Below are 25,091 nucleotides of genomic sequence, written 5' to 3' on the forward strand. Positions count from 1 at the left end.
TCAATAATATCTTAAGTTATGAATTATTTTAGATGAATAGAAATCATAAATGTTCCACTGGAGTTGGGCACAGAGCCAATCAAAGTAGTTCAGGGCATCACCACCCTTCTTAAATATCCCCCTCACCCCCGCTCTAAGGAAGTGTATCGGGACTGCCTGTGGGTGGTTTCCAAGGACTATGGCTAGTGGAAAGGATTCACCATTCCATTTGAAGAAATAACTCTAAGAAACTTAAGAAAATTGTTTTCTTAGATCTATATAGGCAAATATATATATATATATATATATATATATATATATATATATTTCCCGTGGATGATAACAATGCACGTACTTCCAAGTATAACTAACCTCCTCTTAACACCTCCCCCCACCATGACTTCTTGAATTAAAAGACGTGAAGAGGAAGAGGACAGGTAAAAAACCAATTCCTCCCCCCCGACCCCCGAAATAAAATCTGACCGAGGGTAAGGTGAGCCCAGAACATCCTTTAAAATATAATGTGGCCTAATGGATACAGGGGCTGCTAATTTGTCTTGTACCAAGTACTCCACAGTAATTGAACTGCCTTTCTGAGGACTGAAATAAAAAATGTAGTTTAACACCTGCTGAAAAACAGCCCTGCAGTGTCTTCTCTCACAGGGTTCAGGAGTCTTTAATATGGAGCCGGCTTTAAAACTTGGAGCCGGGCCAGAGCACTACCTCTGGAGGTGACACGGCTCCTGTATATACACCCCCCTGTCCTGGGGTTCAGAGATTAAAAAAGAACATTTGCACTGTCGTCAAAAGTCCTGTCTTAATACGCTGTTCCTTGCGTTTATTTCTACCTATTTAACCTGCCTAAAACTTTTTTTCCTTTGCTTTTACTCCAAATCAGAGTTTAACAGAGAATAGCCCCGGATAAATATTCAAGTCATTTAACTTTCTTGGGTAATCTCTTCTGACACAAAAGAGAAGCACTTTGTTCGGGAGAATAAGAAGTCCCCAAATCCCTCTGATTACAATTTCCTGTATTCTTTCATGCTTATCTGTGTCTCCGGGACCAGTTCTGGGGCCGGCTGGAGTGGAGATCGCAATCTCAGACCTTCTGGGATCTACAGGGTCAGGGGTAGTGAGCTGGGGCTTAATAATTAGTAGGAAGAGCTCCCCCTGGGCAGGCTGCCCTCCCCCCCCCCCCAAGTCTTCGGAAGGCAGTAGGGGAGAGCCCTGTCGTGATTTCTGAAACAGGGACACGGGTGAAGGCCCAGAGGACTTCCTTGGCACATGACATGGGTCTTGTTTTCTAGCAATTCTTTCACCGTTCACCACGGTGATTCTGCTTGCTTTATTTCAAAGCAAGAGAGGCCAGGAGAAGTCTCAATGGCCAATGAGCTGTCAAGCCGTGCGGTGATCAGGAAACCAGTCTGAAAGTGGAGAGAGCAATGCAGGATCTATAGGAAAACTGCAGAAGGAACAGGTGCAGGTTTCCATTTTAGCCTGGGAAAGGGGGACGAGGAGGAAGAGGAGGTGCAGAAGTAGGAAGACACAAGCTGGGGCGCAAGAGGAGTTGGACTCGTCGTGGCCATCTTACTCTAGTGCCAGAGCGGACAAAGGTCCTTCTCGCAGTAAGTTGACGCACATTGCACATTCCAGATTCAAAACCAGAGGGATTTTGTTTAAGAAGAAAGTCTGTCCATCTGCGAAAACATGCCTCAGCTAAGTGCTGGAGGTGACCAAAACTGGGCCGGCGCTGGTGGGGAAGCGCGCAGACGGGTGTCCTGCCCTCCCTGCTCTAGAACTGCAGGATTGCAGAACGCTCACCTCCACCCAGGGGTATGCACGCTCAGCCTGCCCCCTCCCTCCCCCAACGCACCCCCAGGCTGTCTAGAACCCCCGCCACCCTTGCCCCTTTGTTTGCAGGCTGACATCTGCCCCACACAATAACCGGTCAGCTCCTCGCACGTGAACGAAGGAACCGGCCCCCTCCCTCCCCGGGGTTCCAGGCCTTCCCCGGGTCCCTTCCAGCTTTCTCCTGGTGGCGAGCATCCACCCATCTCGAGGCCAGGCGGTGCGTTCGCGAGGATGCTCGGCCCTCTCCCAACCCGCGGCCTCCTCCCCTCTCCCCTGCTGCTGCTGCTGCCGCTGCTGCCGCGAAAACCAGGAGAAGTGGAATGCGCACGGCGAAGCGCCGCGCGGTCGCGGCGGCACTGGGCATGCTCGGCACCCAGGGCAGGTTTGGGCGGCGGGGCGGACGCTGCCTCACTAGCCGGGCGCCCGAGCCGGCCGCCGAGGCATAGGTGGAGGCTGAGGCTGCCGCGCGCCGCGGGAGGAGCCTCGCCCTCGGCGGCGGCGGCGGCGGCGGCGGCGGCGGCGGCGGCACAGGTGGCGCGGGCCACGCGCGGGGCGCAGCACGGGAGCGCTCGGCGCCGGGCGCCGCGGCGGCCCCAGGCTCGCGCCCGCGGCGGCAGCCGGCCGAGCGGAGCGGCGGGCGCGGGGGGCGGCGGCGGCGGCGGCGGCGGCGCCCGGAGCCCCGAGGAGCCTGGAGGAGCCCGGAGCCCGGAGCCCGTGCAGCCCGCGGAGCCCGCGGAGCCCGCGGAGCCGGGCAGGGGGCGCTGCGCTCGCCGCGCTCGGAGGGGCCGCCGGGCCGGGCGCCGCGCACTCGCGTCGGGAGCCGCCTCTCCCCCGCGGCGCTCGCCCCTGCTCCCCGCCAGTATCGCCCGTCCCGCGGCCGCGCTCAGACAACAAAAGCGGAAGATGCTGCAGTTGGGCAAGGTCAGGACCTTGCCCTGAAGCCGGGCGGCGGCGCGCACGCCTTTTCCCGGACTGAGGAGCTGTCGCCGGTGGCGGGTGCATGTTCTCCAGGAAGCAGTCGGGCGCCGCGCCGTTGGGTGAGTTGCTTTCGCTCGGCTGCCGGGGCCAGGCGCATCCTCCTCCTCGGCGCCGTCCTCCTCCTCGCCCTCCTCCTCCTCGCCGCCGCCGGTGGGGGTTGGTCCTCTGCTCCCGGCCGGCTGGCGGCCGCCGCGCGCTCCTGCCAGCCGGGGGAGGACTGCGATCGCGCCCTGTCCCCTCTCGGAAGACAGCTCTGCCTGGAATGGGGACCGGGGTTAGTGCCTTTCTCGGAGCGGTTAGCAAGTGGCTTCTGGCGTGCTCCCCCTCCCTGCCACCCCTCTCCCCCGGCGGAGGCGTATATAGGGCAACACCAACAATACTGCTCCCCGCCACCTTCAAGAACATACCCGTTGCCTTCATGACGTCCCTAATATACCGAGAAGACGGGGTGGGGGTGGGGAGGACTTCCCTCTAGTCTTTTGCCCTTATGTTCAATGTCATTACGATGTTTGGCTAGAACAAAATGGAAATACTTAGTCATATGCGTCCATGGCCGTTTCTTCGGTCTCCCGCTGCTTGCCAGACCCAGAGCCCCTTTGGTCTATATTTAGCGGTTTCAGAGGAAGCCTTTTCAGCTCGATTCACAGGTTTCGGGGGCTTCTGCGTCCTGACAATAGATAGCGAGGCTCTGGAAAGCGCCGCCTGAAACCCAGGTTTGGAACGCTTGTGCATGTGTGTGGGAGATTGCGATGCGATATTTGGGTGATCGGTAATTAATGGCTGAAAGCAAAGCTGCTTTTCTTTTCTTTTTCGCCGACCTTCCTCTTATTCTGGTGTGTGATGTGTTTTCATCGATTGCTGCTCAGCTGGTTCTAGCCACTACGTTCAGAATTAAGTCACTGGAGAGGTGGTGCAGCCTCCTTGGTCCTGTGGTAGGAAAACAGTCTTAGGGATTTGGGGGTGTGTGTGTGTGTGTGTATCTGTGTGTGTGTGTCTATGTGTGTGTTTTCAACAAAGAACAGCTACTTCCAAAATGCCTAAAGTTGTGTTGAGATGTAAATGGAGGGGAAGTGAAGGGTGTGTTATGTACAGAAAAAGAGGGGCAGGTTGTGGATCCAAGATGTTTGTGCTTTGGTTGAACTGATCTGATTTGTTTTGGCCCTGAAAGGTGTTGTTAACATGCATGCCTAATGTTATGAAGCAAATACGTTGGTGTAGAAAAGGGATATGTTATAAGCCTGCTGCCGGGCCCGACATGCATAGATTTTCACTTTTCGGAACTATGTGACCAATATTTAAGAAGCTTGCAATCTTCTGCACCGACTTCCATGAAAATAGGGAGGTGGTCAAAGTACGAAGAGTTGTCTCATTGTGCATCTTTCCTTCTAGCTCCGAGTCCGGTGGTAGCCCAGTCCGTCTGCTTTGCAGTTAGTAATTCACCTACCGGCCTCAAAGGCTTTCAAGCTGCACCACTTCTAAAATCCCAGGGAGAAGTGTTTGATATGACTCATGTGGAATTACAGGGATGAACCTATGCGTGATTTGGGGGGCTCATTCTGGGAGAGTGAGCAGGCATCCTCAAATAGGGACTGGATGCTTTAAACCGCCTTAATTCTTTGCCACACACAGAATCCATGTTTAATGTTTCAGGCGAAAATGTTAAGTGGCATCCGTACTGCTCTGTGGGGTACAGGATCTCAGGACTTGAATGAAGACGCTTGTATTCCGAGTTAGATGGTGAAATTGGGAAGGCCTGTAATTATACAACTAGCAAGTCTCAGCGTTGCAGGAAGGACTGGCAAGCTGCATAGGGCTGGAGCCGGCTGAACGGTGTGGTTAGCTCTGTGTGTTCTACTGTGTTAGTTCCACCTTATCCACATCTAGAAAAACTCCCCCAGAGCGCTTTGAACACATTGTTGTGCTCGCTGCTTTGTTTTAATATAAAATTTCTTTCAAAAAGAAGCACAAAGTGAGGGAGACGCTCCTTTTCTTTCTTTCTTTTTTTTTTCTTTTTCAGTCTGCTGTTCACTTTTAAATATGACTCTTAAAGGACTAGTAGCTGTTGTTCCGTGCTTAGGTTTGTGTGCAGAGAGCCGCCGAAGAGCATGGAGAAAACTACATGTGTTGTGTATGTGAGTTTTATGGTATATTGTGGATTCAAAGTGATACTGCCTGATTGAATGGCAATTGTAGTAAGCACATGAGGTTGTTGCTCTAATAAAATTGTCATAGTCTCGCGGAAAGGAGTTATTTAATTTGGTGAATGTTTGTGTAGTTGTACAACCTAATCATTATAGATGTCACTAATGTTTTCATTGTTTGTAGTAAAAGTCATGCACTGTCAAATTACAATATTTCCATCAACTCCACATCTTCCGCAGTAGAATGCAAGCCAAGACTTTCTCCCAGGGAAATGGTTCATCGGGAAGAAAATGAAATTCCAATGAAATTAGTAGGAAACGGCAATTTATAGTTTTGTTTAAAAATTTCTAAGGATAATGTCATTTTCATAATGACCTTTAAACTTAAAAATGAAGTTAATCGTATTCTCAAATATAACATTAGTTTTGACATACAGTTGAATATGCAGGGCTTTCCTGAAAATATTATAGAACTCGTTACTTCCCGTGGTGCTTTATCAAATTCTCTTTGATATGGTATACATTTAGGTGGGATTGTTGGTGAGTTCTGTAATTTGATCAGGTTTTCCTTATGTACAAAATCAGTAAAGTTACATTTAACATCATTTTTTGTAATTTGTCTGTGAAGTCAGCTATACTTTCTGTGGACCAGTGTATCTGGTTGTAATAAACCCGTTGGACTAAAGTGGAAACTGTTGCATTGTGAACTGCCAATTTTTTTTTTTCTTTCTTCTTTTTTTCATGACTATCCACAGAAGGTTTGGACAGTCATTTATGATTGTTTCTCTGTGGAAACTTTATTTTTACTTCTGTGGTGGGGAATTAGTGATGCTAGTATGCTCTTCCTGAAAGTTTTTTTTTTTTTTTTTTAAATATTTTTATCTTTAGAAGATGCCACATAGTTGCGAGTATTTCAACTGGACCACGGAATTCAGAGAATGAGTTCCTTCTGAATGACCATTCAGAGCGTGAATACCAAGAGAACTCAGGCAGATATTCTTAAATCCAGTATTGTCACAGAAGGTGTGGTACAAGGGGTCTTTAATGGCTGATTCACAGGTTAGAAATACCTTTTCAAGCCAATTTCTTTGTTGGCGTCCATGATGGTTTTCATCATCCATATTCCAAAAGGTGTTCTCAGGACTTCGATGGCTTTGTGATAAGTATTATGTGGATGTGGTGAAAAGTTAATTTGAGTGGGAACAATTCACGATACTTGTTGCTGGCTTCAGGTTTATCTGATTATATGCCAAAGCCACAGCTTTTTGTATTAATGTAAAATATTAAATGTGTCATAGATAAATAGCTTCTATCACATTATCTGCCAGTCTAACCCACTGATTAATATGTTGCCTGGTTGGGTTTCATGAATCTAATTATGTTCACAAACAGTGCCTCTGACACAGGAAACTCACTGAAATATTTTATCGTACTGTGCTTTTTAGTCCATTAAAAATGTTAAGACTCATAACAAAATGTGTAGTGATGACACTTCCAATTGTTTATCTTTTGATCATATAGCTGTTAAGTATGATCTCAAGCTCCATATTACAGTTAATTGATTTGTAGGAAATGTCTTAGCTATATTAGGATATTGAAGTTAAACTCTATATCAATTAGTTTTTGACAAATTGCAAACAGTACTTTCTAGAAGCGTTTCATCTTAGACACATGTTCACGTGTATCCCTTGGTGAGGTTCCTGAGAAGTTATTTGCAAGATGAATTACTTCTATTGGAACTTATTATTCCATTAATTTTCATTTCATGTCAGAAATATATTTCTAGAGGAAGAAGTTGAGCTTCGACCTACAAAGATTATTTATATGTGTGTGTGTGTGTGTTTGTATAATGTATAAACTCTATATTATATCTAAAATACATATCAAAAATAATGAAACATGTTTATATTATAGTGCAATGCTATTTGGGATTCTGCTTTGCATAGGTGCAGACAGAGGTGTGGAGCGAGCTCTGGCTTTGGGTGGGTCCCAACTGCGTCTGCTTTTAGCTGTGTTCTTGACCATTTACGTTAGACTTAGACTTAAGCTCAGTTTTTTTTTTCTTCCAGCTGTAAAATGGGTACAAAAGGAAAGGACAGAATATCTGAAGAGATTGATTTCAGGATAAAGTAAATAAAAGCATAAGTGACTTGTAAATTATAAACATTTATGCAAACACAGGAGATATATATCTGTTTATTAAGAAAGATACTTATACTTCATTTGTGTATTACTAAATGTTATACAGGTCTCCACCCTCTCTAACAAAAGTCATTAAATGGATATATTCTTTCCCTATTCCTATTGTAACATTATTTTATTATGTAGGTTTGCATAAGGTATATTGAGTTTTCTGGTCTACAGCATACTAGTCCTTTACACTTTAAAATATATATTAGTTAAGCTAAGAGAAAAGCCAACTATATCTCCCACCACCATTATTTAAAAAAAAAAGATTCTAGGGGCACCTGGGTGGCTCAGTCGGTTAAGCATCTGCCTTTGGCTCAGGTCATCCCAGGTTCTTGGGATGGAGCTCTGCTTTGGGCTCCCTACTCATTGGGGAGTCTGCTTCTCCCTCTCCCTCTGCCTCTCCCCCAGCTTGTGCTCTCTCTCTCTCTTGCTATACTCTCTCTCTCAAATAAATAAATAAAATCTTTAAAAAAATAGAAAAAGATTCTAATCAAAGCATCAGAAATTATAAAACCTTGATGTTCTCTGTTAGTGTTAATATCATTCACCCGATTAATAGAAAATTTTCTACAAGATTCGTACAAACAATGTCATAGAGAGTTGAAGAAACATGACCTCCCTTTCTATGAGATCACATTTTAAACATGTGCTCTGTTGGGAACCACAGGGAACTAATCCATCATAATATCATTGTAACAAAAAAGAAAGAAACCTTAAAGAGAAGACCCACTCCCCCTATTAAAATCAACTTTTTGAAATAAAAGTATGTGCACTGGTACCTTTTGGACAACACATGGTAATTTTCACTTGTTACCTCCCTCTGAGTACGTTCAGTAAAGTGCCAGCTCCTCTGGGTTTGAACATGCCCAGCTCCTACAAAGGAGAAGCATGATCTTTAGCAACATAATTCTTACAAAAATAACATTTGGATGTATCTTAGAATTTGTTACAAAATGTGACCTATGTAACAAGAGACTAATTTATCTTAAGCCAGAAAAACATTTTGACAATAAATACGGTTATTTATATTCAAATTTATGTGTTGTTGTGGGAAGTGCCAATTATAAGTTACCAGAGTAAAATACATGTTATAATAAAAGACCTTTCTGTTTTTTGGCTCAAAGTAAGTGGTGAGCCAATTATGTTTGGTTAAATAAATATAAGTGTCAAAATTTCTACATCTTTCTCATGATAACGTATTACTGAGTGGGATGCTTAATTTGTAGCATTAGATGATGAAGAATAGGTAGAATTTAATTATATAATTGAAATTAGCTAATACATTTATCCTGCGTAGGTAAGGGCAAGGGTTTTCCTAATAACATTTTTTTTTTTTTTTTTTTTTTGGCTTAGTAGCTGTGATGATCATAACTGTCTTTCAAAATTTGGTACAGTAGGTATATTGGAAATGCATTTTGTATACATGTTTTATATAGCTTATTCTTTTGGTTTGGAGGTTTCAAGTAATCTTACAATGCTTATTGTAATCTTTTTTCTTTTAAATGTGCAACAACATAAACCACCAAAAAGGCATACATTTATGTTAAATTATAAAATGTGCCAAAATGTGGACTTGGGGTGTCCTTAGGAAACCCAGTAAGTAGCATCCCAGGACCCTTACAGTTTCTGAAAAAAGTTGGTGTTTTGAAAGGAAAAGAAGTAAAGGAGTAGCCACTATGGGTGAAATGATCAGTTTTGATTAGATGTAGCTGGGTGTGAGGCCAGATGACAACCCAGGACCTTGGCCTTCTCCCATCCTCTCTCCCCCAGGGACAGAGCTGTCTCTGAGCCCTAGAGTTTAGCCTTGCCTCTCTGCAGGCAGGAAGATCTCTAGAGGGAGGAAGGAAGGAACTAGCCAAGATGCTTCCTTTATTTTTCAGAAACAGAGAAAGTGAAGGGTTGGAGAGAGGCCAGAGTGTCACATGAATTAAGTTCCCTTTACCTGGAGAAATATCAGAAGTAGGCAAGAAGTGTTCCTCACTGACATGGTTTATAAAGAATTCTGGTTGTAGAATTCTGGATATAATAGCTTCCACGTATTTTGCTTAGAAGTTGAACTCCTTAAATATTTTATGGTATTTTGACACTATATCAGGAATTATCAGGAGAGTGTCTAATGTCCTGGCTGATGTATAGAGAGTATGGTCCATGAAAGTCAGCTGATTTATGTATTGCCAACTTTAAAATAACTCATTCTCCGTGTTCCCTCCCTACTCTTCACGTTAGACTTTGTCAGTAATTGGATGGCCTTGTAAGTGGTGAGAATTGGGCATAAAAGGGACAGTGTCATAATCTGACTTCCCAAACCATATATAAATAACGATTCATGTGAGCTGTTATCTACAGCATCCCAGTGTAGATAATTAGAGTTTGGTTGGTATTTAATGTTTAAACTTTTAATAGGAGCAAAAATGGACACCATCAGGAAAGAAGAAAAAAGTGAATTTTTAAGTAAACGTGGTGTATTATTTGACTCCGAGCATGACTACTCAACCTTAAAAAAGCTCACTTCTTAAAATAAATTTTATTCTTCTCTCTCAAATATTTTGTTTGGACTCTCAAACATTAGAGTAACCTAGCAGTCTTTACCTTCAGAAATGCAATAATTTAATTTCCAGGAAGAGCAACTTCTTTGGCAGCAAACCAAGTCTCCCAAATCTAAGAAAACCAAAATCCAGTCTCTTGTCTCTAACACAGTCCTCTCTGGTGCTCACTCTGTTGTGGTTTTTAAATTTTTATTTGGTTTTTGTTTTTTTGGGTCGCTGGATAAGGAGGCGGAGCAGAGCTCCAGAAAAGCAGAATGGTGAAATGGGCATCATCTGGAAAGTCTCAGAAACAGTAGAATTCATGTCATGTTTACCCAGGTCGAGAAAGGTGGTGCAGGGAGCTTGGGGCTTGTAGTGTATGTATCAAACTCTTTGGTTTGAGTTGGGTTGCAGAAGAGTAATAATGTTCAGTGCCACCATAGGTGCATAAATAGAGTAAGACACCTCTATCCAAAGGGACATTACACAGTTAGGGGTTATCTCTTCCAAGAAATTGGGAAGTGTTCATGATACCGGAGGTGAAGAAGGTTAAGCAGAAAACTGTACTGAATATGATACCCAGCACATATACCCAGAGACACACCCATACAAACACAATAACATAGTGCTAATGACAAAGTTTCAAGTGTTTTGCTTTTTGTTTATTATCTGTCCATCAAAAACACAATTGTTGTTATGTGTTACACCATTACACAGAAAGAAAAAAAGCATATCTTTACATTTTGGAAAGAATATTATATTTCTGCTTTGGGAAGAATTTCATTAATTATCTGAAATTAATGACATACATCCTTTGAGTGTACATTACATATATCCTGTTCAGTGCTACAACTTGATTTTCTCTGTTTTTAAATTAAGAGATGTACTGAGTTGGTTTAGCAAGTTGGTGTCTTCCTGAGAATTGTGCAGTGTATTAGTGAAATATTTTCTCTTTTTTGAATAGTTTTATTCTTTTTTTTGTTTTCAAAAGTAATGCACGATCATTAGAAATTTGAAAATACAGGAGTGATGAAAGGAAGCTAAAGTTCATGCATGATCTCAAGTCACAGAAATGACTCTATTTTTAGTAGAAATGCTAATCCATATACATTTTTAAATTCAGAAGATTCCTCATATTCTGTTTTGTTACTGTTTAACATGTAAAGTGGCTTTTTTCATATAATTTGCATTCATTTTTAGTGTCTGTTTTCCATACCTTTACTTAACATCATTTACTTAAATAACTTTCTATTTTGGGAGATTGGTGGCTTTTTCATTTTTTGGTGGGATATATGATGCTGTGATTAAAGCTAAATAGTTTTCATCAGGCTATTTTCGGTAGGTTACTTCATACTCATGGATGTTTTCAAGGCAGTTGATATATGTTGTCAATTTGTCCTGCAGAAAGGTTATATAATTTACATTTCCTTCAGTGAGAGAGGAGTGTGCCAGTTTCCCCGTGATTTCAACAACTGGGTATTATAATAAAAAAAAAGACAAAACCCAGGGAACACATTCCAGTTAGGGGGAGAATTGTCTTTTCCTGTGATTTAATTTTCTTCTCTATGAATATGGCTGAAGTTAAATCTTATGTAAGTTTATGATACTCTCGTAATTCTTTGTAAATTATCTTTTTGTATCTTCTGCATATTTCTCAATTCATTTTTGCCTCATTTCTTACTGATTTATATTATTTGTCTAAGGTAGTTGTATTACCCTTTGCCATGTTTTATCAGTTTATTCCTCATTTTATTCTTATTTTAAAAACATAATTCTGAAGCTTATAATTAAATGTGTTCCTTTTTCCTGGGGGGAGGGGGGGTCCTCTTTAAGAGAACATTTGCTTGCTCCCTGACTTTGTGTGTACCAGTAGTGAATACGGCAATGGAGCAAATGGTGGAGGGAGTATTTAACAGTCGTGTCCTGACTTGACTGAGTCCATATCTTGTCTATTTTTTTTTAAGCAAGTGGATAAGTTACTATTGAGTGTCAATATTGATAATGGGGAGATAATTCCTGTGTTTTCAGGTTGTTCTGAAGGCAGGTTAAGACACTGTGGATCTTGGGGTGCCTGGGGTCTCAGTCAGTTATGCCTCTGACTCTTGGTTTCAGCCCAGGTCATGATCTCAAGGTTGCGGGATCGAGCCCTGTGTCAGGCTCAGTGCTTAGCACTGAGTCTTTGAGAGTCTCTGCCTCTCCCTCCACCTCTCCCCTCCCCCACGGCACATGTTCTTTCTCTCTAAAATAAGTAAGAAAAAATCTTATTAAAAAAAGAGAGGTGGACCTCACCTACACAACAAAGAACTTAGTATATTTGTGAATCTCAAATACCTTATTAACTATTTCTACTGTTAAACAATAAAGATGACTTATCTTTTTCCCTAATTCTGGCCTTTGCTTCCTCCACATGAAGCATAATTACATGCCTGTATGGGCTCAGGGACCTAAACGTGACAGGCCAGCTCTTTGCCCCACCCTGGGGCTCACGGGTAGAAGCTGTGTGTGCTGTGACCGTCCTCCAGGTGGCCACGCCCAAGGGTGTTTCAGCCTGTTTGGAAGTTAGGATGTCCTTCTTAGGCAAATATGTGATTTTCTATTTCACAGATCCCACAGATATATATATATATACACACACACACACACACACACATACATACACACACACATATATACATACATACATACATACATACCTTTTCTTAAGAAGAGTATTTATTTTAGAGAGGGAAAGGAGAGAGCGAGCAGGGGGCAGTGGGAGAAGAGAGAGTTCTGAAGCAGACTCCCCACTGAGCACAGAGCCCCATGCGGAGCTTTGATCCCAGGACACTGAGATCATGGCCTGAGCTGAAATCAAGAGGCAGATGGTTAAGTGAATGGGCCACACAGGTTTCCCTATATGTGTATTTCTATATCATATCCTATGTATGCTCCCTAAGTACATCATGTTCCTTTCTCTCTGGTCACATAGGACCATGCGTCTTTTCTCCCAACTCCAGACTGGTCATCTGTCTTTTTATCATTGATCCTCAAATCCTAGGATATTAATTGGTGTATAGTAATTAATCCATGAATCGTGATGGGCCATACATTCAGTCTTGTTTTCTTTTTTCTTTTCTTTTTTTTTTTTAAGATTTTATTTATTTGATAGAGAGAGGTCACAAGTAGGCAGAGAGGCCAGCAGAGAAAGAGGGAAGCAGGCTCCCTGCTGAGCAGAGAGCCCAATGCGGGGCTCGATCCCAGGACCCTGAGATCATGACCTGAGCCAAAGGCAGAGGCTTAACCTACTGAGCCACCCAGGCGCCCCTCCAATCTTGTTTTCATTGTCAAAACTGTTCATAAACAAGAGTTTGTTTAGTTGCTTTTGGTGCATTTTGGGTACTGGGCCACTGTGGCATTCTGGAGGGAATGCTGACTTAGGATTCTGAATTCTGGGATCCAGATTATGGAATCAGTTGCTTTCTCTTGTGACCTTGTACCTGGACATATTTTGTCATTTGCCCCTTAAAGTCAGCCAATACTTACAGTATTTTTGTGGATGTGATATGACAATCACAAATGCAGAAAGGCTTTGGGAAGCATCAGCATAACAAGCATTTATGTATGAAATAGATTCCCTGAAATTTGTGTTGTGTCTCAAAATCAGGGTTTTTTTTTTGTTTGTTTTTTTTTTTTTTGGATAGGCTGGAGTCAAAAGATTTTCTTGTCTGTAAAACTAAATCTCTGACCTCCATTATTAATGTGGTTATGAAATGCTTAATCCCCTAATGGTTGTGAAGATATGGCTACATTCCATGCCATCGGGTATCCCTTAGAGGAGGATTTCTCTTTTATCCATCCCTGGAAGTCATTCCTGCTATTGCCTTATACGACTTCAAAAATTGTGTCATACCAAATTGGCTCCAAAAAAGTTCTATTTTTTTTTCTTTTTTTTTGCACAGATATGTGGTGCTTAAAAGAGTAGTAAAAATGAAGCCCTATTGTTCCTCAGAGATTGAAGTCTGTAGAAATGTCCCCAGAATATTATTTTTTCTCCTGGTGGGCTGCCGAGTCTGGCGCCTGGAAGGCTTTATCAGAACAGTTTTAGAAGTGTGAACTCTAGCTGGCTTCCATTTTTTGAGCATATTTCCTTAAATACTTTGAACAAAATTTCAGAGAATTCTTATCACTCTAACTGTAGGCTGCCAATAGGAAGAAATCATGTGTAAAGTTATGAAAAAAGCCTTAATTTGTTCCCCGTTCTCCAAACTTTTGAAGGAAGTACCGAAGGCAACTTGGTAACCCCTCAGTGAGTGTGTTGCTCAGTGAGGAGTCAAGTTTTAGGGACTCAGGCTGAGAGACTAATGATGGTTTTGCTTGTGCCTGTAGTAACTTCAGACACAGATCTCTCTCTCTCTCTCTCTCTTAATTTAGCTTTTTAATTATTTTAATTATTAAAATTATTTTAGTCATGCAGGTTGTGTGATGAATTGTAGTGATTCTTTGTTTCTTGGGGTAGCGGTTGGAAGTTCCTGGGGTGCTCATAGCTTGTACATGGGAACCCCCGAAACGAAACAGAGTGTAAGAGGATTTGGGGGAAGCGGAAACTGACCCTTGGGGACACTCGGTCTTAGGTGACATCCCTCCTTCATCCACAAATACAGATGGTGGAGACAGAAGACTGTGTTCTGTAACTTCTGATAGAGGGGTAAGCGGTTAGTAACCCCTGACAAGAAGTGTGGAAGTTTTAAGCAGTGAGAGGGAGCAGGAAGCTTAAACTAGTTTTGGCCACTGGAGTTTTCGATGGGCCGGCCAACCGGGCATGGAGGAATCCATTCCGTGGACAGACTGGGCTGAGTATAAATTCTGAAGAAGCAAATATGTTTTAAATCTTTTTTTTTTTTTTTTCTTTTAAGATCTTATTTATTTATTTGACAGAGAGACGCAGGCAGAGAGAGAGGAGGAAGCAGGCTCCCTGCCAAGCAGAGAGCCCGATGCGGAGTTCGATCCCAGGACCTGAAATCATGACCTGAGCCGAAAGCAGAGGCTTAACCCACTAAGCCACCCAGGTGCCCCGCAAATATGTTTTAAAGAGTAGCAAATGGCAGGCTCCTCCAGGGCCAGATGATCTGCCCCCCTTTGGGTGGTCGAGCCATTTTCTCCAGTCCTGCTCAAATCTGGGTTTCAAGCTCAGGTTGCCACGCCCCCTTATTTCCTGTCATTTCTCCGAAATCCTTCCCCCACATGTGTGCCAACCCTGTTAAAATGTATTCTGTAATTGCAACTAAGACTCAAGAGCTTTCAGTGCTGCACATAAAGACTTTACATTTTCACGGTGGAATACTACGCGTTTATGTGGCTTCCTGGTGACTCCTCCAAATATGCTTTTTCTCCCAGTGGTTCGACCTCCAGAATGGCAGGTGAGAGAGCAGCGGGGGGGGGGTGCGGGGGGAGAGCAGGGTGACAGCCTGACCCGAGGTGCTATCTTGAGCTGAACGGGGTGTGGGAGGAAATAGAAGCAAAGCTAGTCCTTTGAGCTTCATAGCACGTTAGTCATTACAAGTGCTTCCCCACGTTTTATCTTTTGAAAGTGTGGCTGAGAATTTTGAAAACAATGGAACAGATTTTAGAACCAGTAGTAGGTTGTGTCATTTTTGCTTGTTCTCAGAGGCTCCTTAGGTGGTAGTCATCTGAGTTGAAATATACATGCTGTTGCTTGCCCGTTACTCGTCATGGGAGCTGGTGGAGAGGTGGGGATTCAGGATTTGGTGGCCAGAGGGTTTTTCTTTTCTTTAAAATTTTATTTATCTATTTTTTTATTTAGCTCTGACCCGAAGAAGATGCTTTTGACCTCAGATTTATTTTCAGCTTCTCCCACTGTTTGATGCCCTTGCTTTCTCTTCCTCTTACTTTTTAGAGCAAAGCGCTTTGTGGTCTGTGAAGGATCCTTCTCTTTCCTCTTGGGTGTATCTGATTAGTTTTCAATGTGTGTGCCGGTGGTTTACAGTCAAGAGCTGCCTGTATACTGTTGTAGTCATTCCAGAGTTTCTGCTTCCTGGTTTTCCTGTCGGCAGAGCGATGTCACCTCTGCATTTGCCGCTCACGTATCTCTGAAGTTGGGGGTCACTGGTTGGACTGCTTGGACGTCCGTTTAGGAGGCAGGACAGTGTGGCCAGGCGGGTCATCCTGGTGCACGGGGGGGGGGGCAGCACTTGGCGTTGATACCGGTGGCGTGTGGGGAAACTTGGCCATCGGCCTGTTAAGACGCTAAGCTGCATGCACGTGTTAAGCTAAAAAGTACAGATGCAGCGTGAGCGTTCAGGTGTTGTGACGTGTGGACATGCACGTAATTAGCCTATCGTCATGTCAGAATTTGTGAAGCTGCTTGTGCCGCCCCAGGAGAAGATTGTAGAGCATTTGGGTATCGGGTCTCTAGGCTGCTCCGTAGCACTGAGTAGAGGACAGGGGGCCATGCGCAGTGGCCGTAAATGTACCTAAATCCAAATGTAAGAAGGTGCCGTGTTCCCCTCAGTCACAGAAGTTAGGGAAAATGTCCAATGGCTTGTCTGCTGCGACGGTGGAAGGACTTTGCTACGTGAAAACCCTGCAAGGGGCAGTCTTGTTCGCTGCGGCTGCCACGGCGAGATTCCGTGAGTTGGGGGGCCTGAAACGACAGACATCGACTTCTCACACTTCTGGAGGCTGGAAGTCTGAGATCAAGATGTGCACTGAACGCGGGTCCTGGGAGAGCTCTCTTCCTGGCTTGTCGATGACCCCTGTCTTTCTGTGTCCTCACATGGCATTTTTTTGTCCGTGTATTGTTCTCTCTTCCTCTTCTCTTAAGATCTCTAATCCCTTCAGGAGGACCTCATCTCATGACCCAATCTAACCCTAATTACCTCCCAATCCCCAGCTCCAAATATCATCCCATTAAAAGAGTAGGGCTTCAACATATGCATTTTGTTGGGACGCAAAGTTGCCACCCATACCAGCGACCACAGGGTAAAGCCAGCAAGGTCCCAATGCCCAGGAAGGCCCAGATTCAGGGTGGCGGGTTTGAGGTGTTGGGTATTGCAGTAGAACCTGAGGGAATGGGAATCACCGACTGATGATCTGAGTCATTATTTAAGGCATTTTAAAGATTTTCTTTTAGTTCACTTTAAGTGTTTTTCTTTGATTTATAAATTATAGAATGTGACACACGGAGCAGTACGCTAGACAGAATACCTGGGTACAAATTTCCATATTGATTAGCATACGGTATTCCAAAAGTCTTTTTTAAATAATATTTTTAAAAAATTACATGGATGTTCCTCACCTTTGTTGAACCTGTCACTTCTTACCACCTTCACTCTTGAAAATGCGGATCCCAGCCCTCACCCCCGTCACCAAGATTTCTGTAGCGGACTCCTGGCTGGCCAGCCTTTCCTGTGCTTCGTTGAGGTTCTTCACCACGGGCACCTGGGTGGCTCATTCTGTTGGGTGGCTGTCTTCAGCTCAGGTCGTGATCCCAGGGTTCTGCGATCGAGCCCCGTGTCAGGCTCCCTGCTCAGCCGGGAGCCTGCTTCTCCCTTTCCCTACCCCCTCTTGTGCTCTTTCTCGCCATCTCACTCTCTCAAATAAATAAATAAAATCTTTTAGAAAAATAGATGAAGTTCATCTCCACAACAGCTGGAGAGTTCCCTCTGTGTCCACTTGTATCTTGCCTTCACTTAGAACCCTGGCAGTGGCACACACAGATCCAAGTTCAACTCCTTCCTGTCTTACCTGACCTACTTCCTCTCCCATTGGTTTGTTCCGTGGCAGCCACGGTGGCTGTCTCTCTCTCTCTCCTGCACATCTCGCTAAAGCTCATCCTCCCTCAGGTTTCTCACCTGATACATACCCTGTTTTATTTTCTTCCCAATGTGTAAGAGAATTGGAAATTTTCTCATTTACTTATCAGTTTGCAAGTTCATTTTCCTGTCTTTCCCCATTAGCATGCAACCTCTTTGAAGGTTGGTCATTAAAAAGACTTTGAAATTCATCTTATACTGATGTGGTAAAAGTAGGAACTGACCAGGATTAATGCCTCCCTGGCTTCAAATAGATATCTTATGTAGGATAAATTTTTAATATGCAGTAATCATTGAATCATATCATAGATATATGTTAAAACAGGAAGACAAGATAGAAGATAGATCATCTATCACTGAACGAATGACAGAGACCAAAGTGATGACTAGTTAGGAAGAGCTGATGCGTTTCCATGTGCGGATCTAATATAATGCTTTCACCTACCAGGTCCGCTGTCATGTGATTTCCTGGCATTCTCAAGTGTAGCAGGCTGTTTCTCAAAGGCAGATTATCTCCTAGTAAACGGAATATAAATATGCCAGGAATTCTGTTGCACGAGGACATTAAACTTACTTCTAGAACAAAAGAATAGACATGTACAAAGTTTACTTTTTCCTTGAACAATATTCATCCTCTTAGAGAAAGCAGAGAATAGGAAACACAGGAAAATGATGGATTTAGAGGAGAACTTTTAGGATACTCGTTTGTTAAGACATTATCTTAAGAGAAAGTATTGATGAACGTAGGCAAAAATGGGAAAAGTGGTCATATAGGATTATCAGAAGTAGATTTATTTTCTCAAGGTGAATTTATATTATATTCCCTGTTATATTTAAATTGAAGATATATTCTAGGATTTGGAACATTGTCAACTGAAAGAAAAGTAAATTATTTTGAAATTATGACAACATTATCTAAATGGTACTCTTAGCATAAGCCCTTGAATGATCTATGTTAGAAATTCTGTGACTTAATAAAGAATATATGTAAATGTGTCGTGAACATATTAAAATATCAGAAGCCAATTTATGTGACTTCAAGAGTGATTTTTTTCACGATTGCATACTTACTTTTATTTCATCTCATACAGGAAATGCCTGTAACTTGGAGTTAACATTAACAGAAAAATAAGTTTTTGCTTTTCTAAACTTTTATATCTCACATTTGGACTCTGCTATCATGAAATCCTCTTTTAACTTAAATTAGCTATGTCTTTAGTCAAATTATTATTAAACTAGTATCATTAGATTGAGGAGATTTCTCTTAACTAACATTTTAAGGTTTTTGTTTTATTTTATATTGTTGTTACCCATTCAAGCAAAAATATGGATTAAATTATTTCTTGTTGTATTGGCTGCATCTGTCTGCTCCTTTAGCTTTTGAATCAGTCCATAAATCATCTGAAAGTAATTGACATAATTTAGTCTTGGGGAGAAATTTGGCAGTGTGTAACCAAAAGGTGTCCTTTGGGTGCATGTTCAGATGCTGGTCTCCTCAGGAGCTCAGTGGAAGAGACATTCCATCTCCTCACATGTTTGGCTGTTGACATTCAGCACGCTAATAATTTCAGCTCTTGGTTTTGAATCTTATTCAAGGAGAGAAGTAGTACCTTCACCTGCTTGTGTCCCAAGGGCAGTACATGCCTTGAGAAAGGTTTTCGTTTATGAGTCATTCTGGGAAATCCAGCCTACATGGCTGTATCCTTGAGAACCATGTGAAATTGCGGACATGCAACTTTCGTTGACCTACAAAAATGGCAGATGAAACCCAATCATTAATCTCATTAAATTGAGGCGCTAATTAATAATTGCAAAGTAACATGTATACTTTTTCCTTCTGCCATTCACCATTTAGTAGGTTAATAACAAATAAGAGATTCAAATTCTCTTGTGTTTTCAAGTACTCAGGGAGATGTGCCAACTCTTGGGTCATGGGGGAAACCGCTGATTGGATTAAAGTTGGCAGGGCTAGAAAGAATTAACTTAAATCCCCGAGAAACTTACAGAACTGTCAGCTGGTGTGTTTGGCCCTAGGGAGTGGGATGCTGTCTGTCAGTTTCTGCCATAGACAGTTACTGTTATCTTCATCATTGATTCAATCTCCTCTGGGTTTTTGTTGTTCTTGTTTTTGTTGTTTTGTTTAGCTTAGCTCTAAGATTGTAATTTTGTTTTTTTTTTTAAGCTATATAGGATTGATTGATTTAAAGGAAAACAAAAATTAATGTTCTAATATTTTCATGAGACTCTTTTCTAAGTTTCAATGATTATTTTGTTCTTGAACTTTAAAATGTGACACGATCATTCTAAATTATGTTAGAATTCATATGAAAATGTCATTGATTTATATAATTGAAGCTCCTGAGTCTTGTCCAAATGTTTTCTTCAAACTGAATATGCTGGTAATACTGAATTGAGGGCATTAAAATACAATTTAGTTTCTAAGACTATAAGTAAGCAGTTTATAAAAATTGTCAATTAAAAAAATCCATCTGATACCCATGATGTGATGGTTTGAAAATGGCGATTGTCTTTTGTGACTTCTTCCCCAGAACTGAGAGTTCCAGTCTAATCACATGAAAAATATCAGGCAAATCCCAAATGAGGGATGTTGTACAAAATATGTAGCTCAGTATTCCTTAGAGCTTTCAGGGTCATCAAAAACGGGGAAAATCTGAGACCTGGTCAGAGCCAAGAGGAGCCCAAGGAGTCGTTAAGAACAAATTTGGTATGGTGTCCTGGATGGGATCCTGGAATAGTGAAAGGACATTAGGGAAAAATTAAGTAAATCTGAATAAAGTATGGGCTTTAGTTAATAATAATGTATCAATACTGGCTCATTAGTTGTAACAGATATGCTAATGTAAGATGTTCATAATAGGGGAAATAGGGTGTGGAATTCTCCCTACCATTTCTACAATTTTCTGTAAACCTAAAATGATCCTAAAACATAATGGTTGTTTTTCAAATCTGATTTTTAACACTGTAAATTTTTTAAATGACTGCTCAAAGATTTCAGTAAAGGAAAGGATGATCTGTTTTCTTTTAATAGGCTTGGATGATATCCTAATATCTTGAAATTGTTAATTCAAATTGATTTATTAACTATTAAATAGCAAATCAGCACAAAAATATTTTTTATCACGAACGTTGTGGATTTATGGTTAAGGTGAAGGAAGGGAGGGAATGTCTCAAAATTACCAAAAAAAAAAAAAACCATTAAAAACCTTTTTATTCAATGATGGCTTACAGTTATAAGATATAGGTAATACAAAATTGGCAAAATTTCTCCCTTAATGTATTTTGTTTAGTTTATGGCTTTTATGGGAGGTAAGGGCATTGTCATTTGTCTTGAAAATACTTTAACAAATGAAAATATTTTAACAGGGAATCTTTGCTTCCTTCCATTTACAAAACCAGAAACAAATGTAACTAATATTCATTTTATGAATTGTCTTACTGATAACTTTAAGGCCTTGTCCCTGGTTCTCTTACACAACCTACACAATCCTCAGGATGTACCTTTGTACCTAGCGTTAGAGTTGCCTGATTTACCAAGTGAAAATACAGGATGCCTAATAAAATATGAATTGCTGGTAATCAATAGTTTTGTTTTGCTTTCATGATAAATAAGTCTTAGATATTGCGTGGGACACACTTACACTAAAAAAACACTTGTTGTTTTCCTGCAATTCAGATTCAGCTGGACCTACCTCTGTGCAATATGTCGGGCATGACCAGACCTGCAGTTCTCTTGCTTTAATAATACTGAAAATAATAATTATCAACGTTCTTGAACTTTTAATATATGTTTTGGACTCCCAACACTTTTCTTGTGATAGAAGACCTTCTTTTGGGTTTACTAATTCTTCAATATCGTTATGTTTTTTTGTTTGTTTTTTTTTTTAAGAGAGAGAGCAAGCAAGAGAGAGTGCATGCAGGAGTTGGGGGGAAGGGGCAGAGAGAGAGGGAGAAGAAGAATCCCAAGGAGGCTCCATGCTCAGTGCAAGCCCGACACGGGGCTGGATCTCACGACCCTGAGATCATGACCTGAGCAGAAATCAAGAGTTGGACACTTCACTTCACTGACTGAGCCATCATCCATGCACCCTTCAGTGTCACGGTCTTAAATCCATTTTCTTGTGCTAAGCCATTTAGTCTTAACCTTAACCCGAAGTGAACTCTTTAGAACTTTGGTTTTTCATTCACAACGGACGATTTCATACTTTGTCTTTTATAGTAATCATCTGTTCACTTGTCGGACATTGACCTTGAAGAAAGAATCTGTCCTAATCCTCTGGGCGTATCATACAAATGAGCATAATGTATTAAAATTTTATGATTGAGTAAGGAGATTGTGTATTCATTAGGATAAACTCAGTTGTGCTGCTTTAACAGACAGCAGCCAAATTTCAGCAGTTTAAGAAGAGGAAAAGTTGGTACATCTTCAGCTTGGGTTGGTGGAAGGTGAGAGTGGGGGCTTGGATGGTCCGAGGCACTCCGGGATCCGGGATCATCATCTGAGTGGATTCTTCCGTGGTCACAGAGGTAGGGAGAGGGGAGTGGAAAATTGAGTCACCTGTCACTCAGCCCCCTCTTATCAGCCAGAGGGAGTGGTGTGGCCGTGCTCAAGTTTCGAGGGAAGCTCGCCTACCATATGCCCGAGGACACGGAGAACTGGGATACTGGTGAGCAGCCCTCCATACAGCACGGAAAAAAAATGTTGGTGGGGTCTTTGAAGGAGGGTTGGACAGCTTAGAAATACTTTAATTTTAGGAGTTATTCATGAGCCTACAGTTTTTATTGGGAAAACAAATTTTGCTTCGGAATTCTGGTACATAAAATAAACACCGAACAATTTGTATAAAAGAAAGAAAAAAAAATGTCAAAGTCTCCTTAATGGTCCAGAATAGGGCATGAGTCGTGATTGGGAATAAATATTATGATAATGCGCTTAGATGAAATCGTAGCATACTCCAAAGTGGCCTTGCTGTTTTTCAATATTTCCATGAAAATGAACGTTTCTGGAAATGCTATTCCCACATGTTAAGAGAAGGCAGATCAAACTCTTCCTATATATACATACATATGCACACGCACAGATATATGTCTATGCAAATGTATGTATATATAGTTGTTTTTAAAAATAAACTTGCAGACCTGATTTTTACATTTCATTTTGGTGGGAACAGCGGGGACACTTGCCGGTTTTCAGTGTCTCTCTTCTCTCGTCTGCGTTTGTTTTCTGTTGTGTACTGCCGCCCTGTCCTTGCCCGGGCCCCCCTGTCCTTGCCGGCGCGCCTGTCCGGCCGGAGGACCCCAGGAGTCGGGGGAGGCGCGGTCAGGGTCCACCCCTCCCGCGGCTTCCGTCTGGCGCGCGGCTTCGGGCGGCTCCGTCTCCATGGAAACCGCGGGCGGCTGGGCGGGCGGCTCGGCGGAGCGGGACCGGGTGGCTGGAGCTGGCCGAGGCCATCGGAGAGGGAGGAGGCGTTGAAGAGCCCTGGAAGAAGCTTCCCGTGTCATCGCGGAGACAAGACCGAGAAACATTATTAATTTGAGACCTCCAGGCTCGTGGCGAAGCTCCCAGGGGCCCGTCTCTGCTCACACCTTGCAGAAGGGCGCGCTGCACGCCCTGGCTCCGGCCCCCGCGGGCTGGTGATCTCGGCTGGGGTCCGAGGACGTTTGAGGAGCACGGAGGGAGGCCCAGGGCCGGGCAGCGGCTCCCATGGAGCAGACTGCCAGGCTCTAATGAAATAATAATTTGGGAAAGCTGTAGACACCGCATGTCCCGGTCAGTGGTTTTCGGACTGCAGACTTCAGCTCAGGGTTCTGCAAATAAGTTCTCGCCACTTTTGCAGGTTTGCAAGTGTGGGAGGAGGTTCCTGGTGGAATTAATTGTACTATTTGAGATCTGGGTAGTGGAACACTGCCCAACATTTGCTGCTTCTGTCTTCTCGAAGCATCGCTCTACCCTGGCGATGGGAGGTGAACAGAAGTACAAATTCCTTCTGTTTCTCGGATGGCAATGAATCCTGCCCTACTTGGACCCGACCTTTTCTCCGGGGAGCTCATCCCGGGACAAACGAGCAAACTTTTACAAGAAATACACATAGTGGTGTGGAGAGAGAACACAGAAGACAGAGAAGAGAAGTTCTCTTTCCCTTTAGGGAAGAGAACTGAGGAAAATCGATAATATTTATAATAATAGTTTTTTAAATAACGGTTATACTGTGTTTATTAATACACATTGATGTAGCTTTTCAAGTAAAAAATGAAAAACAATTCAGAAAAAATGTAATTGCATTTTTGAGTGTCTCTTTTTCCAAAATTTCTATTCCTTTGTGTGTGCCTCTGTGTGTGTGTAAAGTAACATGTTAAGCTGGTCTATAAGGCACTTTAAAAAGAAGAAAGCTTGGGTAGAAGATAATTTTCTTTCTTTCTTTTTTTTTTTTAAGATTTTATTTATTTATTTGACAGACAGAGATCACAAGCAGGCAGAGAGGCAGGCAGAGAGAGAGGGGGAAGCAGGCTCCCTGCTGAGCAGAGAGCCCGATGTGGGGCTGGATAGCAGGACCCTGGGATCATGACACGAGCCAAAGGCAGAGGCTTTAACCCACTGAGCCACTCAGGCGCCCCCAGTATTTTGTTTCTTATACGCAAGATTCATTTATGTGATTCCACCACACGGAAAGATGCAGAAGTTTACATGCTGCTCTTTGGCGCTTCCATATTTTTAGTTATTAAGTGGATTTATATGTCATTTTATTCTAATTTGATGTTTGTAATTTGAAGTTGTATTTTTCTTGGAAAATACAATTTCAAATTAGGAAAAGTCCTATAGCACCTTTTCCCAAATGCAAAAAAGCATTTGTCCTTCTCATTTGATTGTTTAATGTCTTTGTCTTAAAGATCAGTGATACTCTCAAGAGAATATGATGATAATAATGATGAAGAAAATCACAATTATTTTTATTGAAAGTGAGGATTTTTCTTCCCAAACCTTTTACTTTCTAGCTGCGGATTGGGCAGCAATATGAAATAAAAGCTGCTTAATAATAGATACTTTAAACATTGGAGATGATCTACAAACATATTTGAATATTGGTGATACAGTTTAAAAACTATTACTGTATCTTTTGATATCTGCTTTTACGAATTAAATATGGTTTATGTCTTATATGCTTGATTTATAATGATAATTCAAAATTATTTTCAAATGTTGACTTTGAGACATAATACATTTTGGAAAATGTAACTGAATGTCAATTAAAACAGCAAATAGCAAATTCAAAGAGTGTAGCCTAGTGTGGTATGTGCATTTAATGCACATATTAGAAAAGAAGAATAATTGATAATTTATGAGCTAAGGGTTCATCTTAAGAAATTAGGGGAAAAAAGGCAACGAGCAAAGTGAAAGAAAGCAGATACAAGCCAGCTATTATAAAAATACATACTATAGTCATTCCTCAGTAAGCTTCTGTGCTAGGAGTTTGTTTTATCAGTCACACACGACTTACCCATATACAATGGAGGGGATTTGATATAGGAGAATGGGTACATAGCTGAGAGAAAAGTCGAGAAGTCAAATAAGGAGGCAGGGAAGTAACCTAGAAACTGAG

General features: G+C 42.1%; 1 protein-coding gene across 3 annotated transcripts in view; it reads left to right on the forward strand.

The window, feature by feature from the left end:
* Positions 1-1,418: 1,418 nt before the first annotated feature.
* Positions 1,419-25,091, forward strand: part of CTNND2 (catenin delta 2) — a 906,151-nt gene continuing 882,478 nt past the window's right edge. The window contains exon 1 of one of the 3 annotated variants that reach the window (XM_044233797.1): positions 1,419-1,604. Coding sequence is in view for 2 of the 3 variants with exons in the window: in XM_044233772.1 (XP_044089707.1) it covers positions 2,831-2,867 (37 nt within the window). In the remaining variant the exon portion in view is untranslated. Of the gene's footprint in view, positions 1,605-2,669; positions 2,868-25,091 lie in introns of those variants that run through there. The other 2 variants (XM_044233772.1, XM_044233780.1) reach the window with 2 other exon arrangements.

Source organism: Neovison vison, chromosome 1 (genome assembly GCF_020171115.1).
Source record: "Neovison vison isolate M4711 chromosome 1, ASM_NN_V1, whole genome shotgun sequence".
Taxonomy (NCBI): domain Eukaryota; kingdom Metazoa; phylum Chordata; class Mammalia; order Carnivora; family Mustelidae; genus Neogale; species Neogale vison.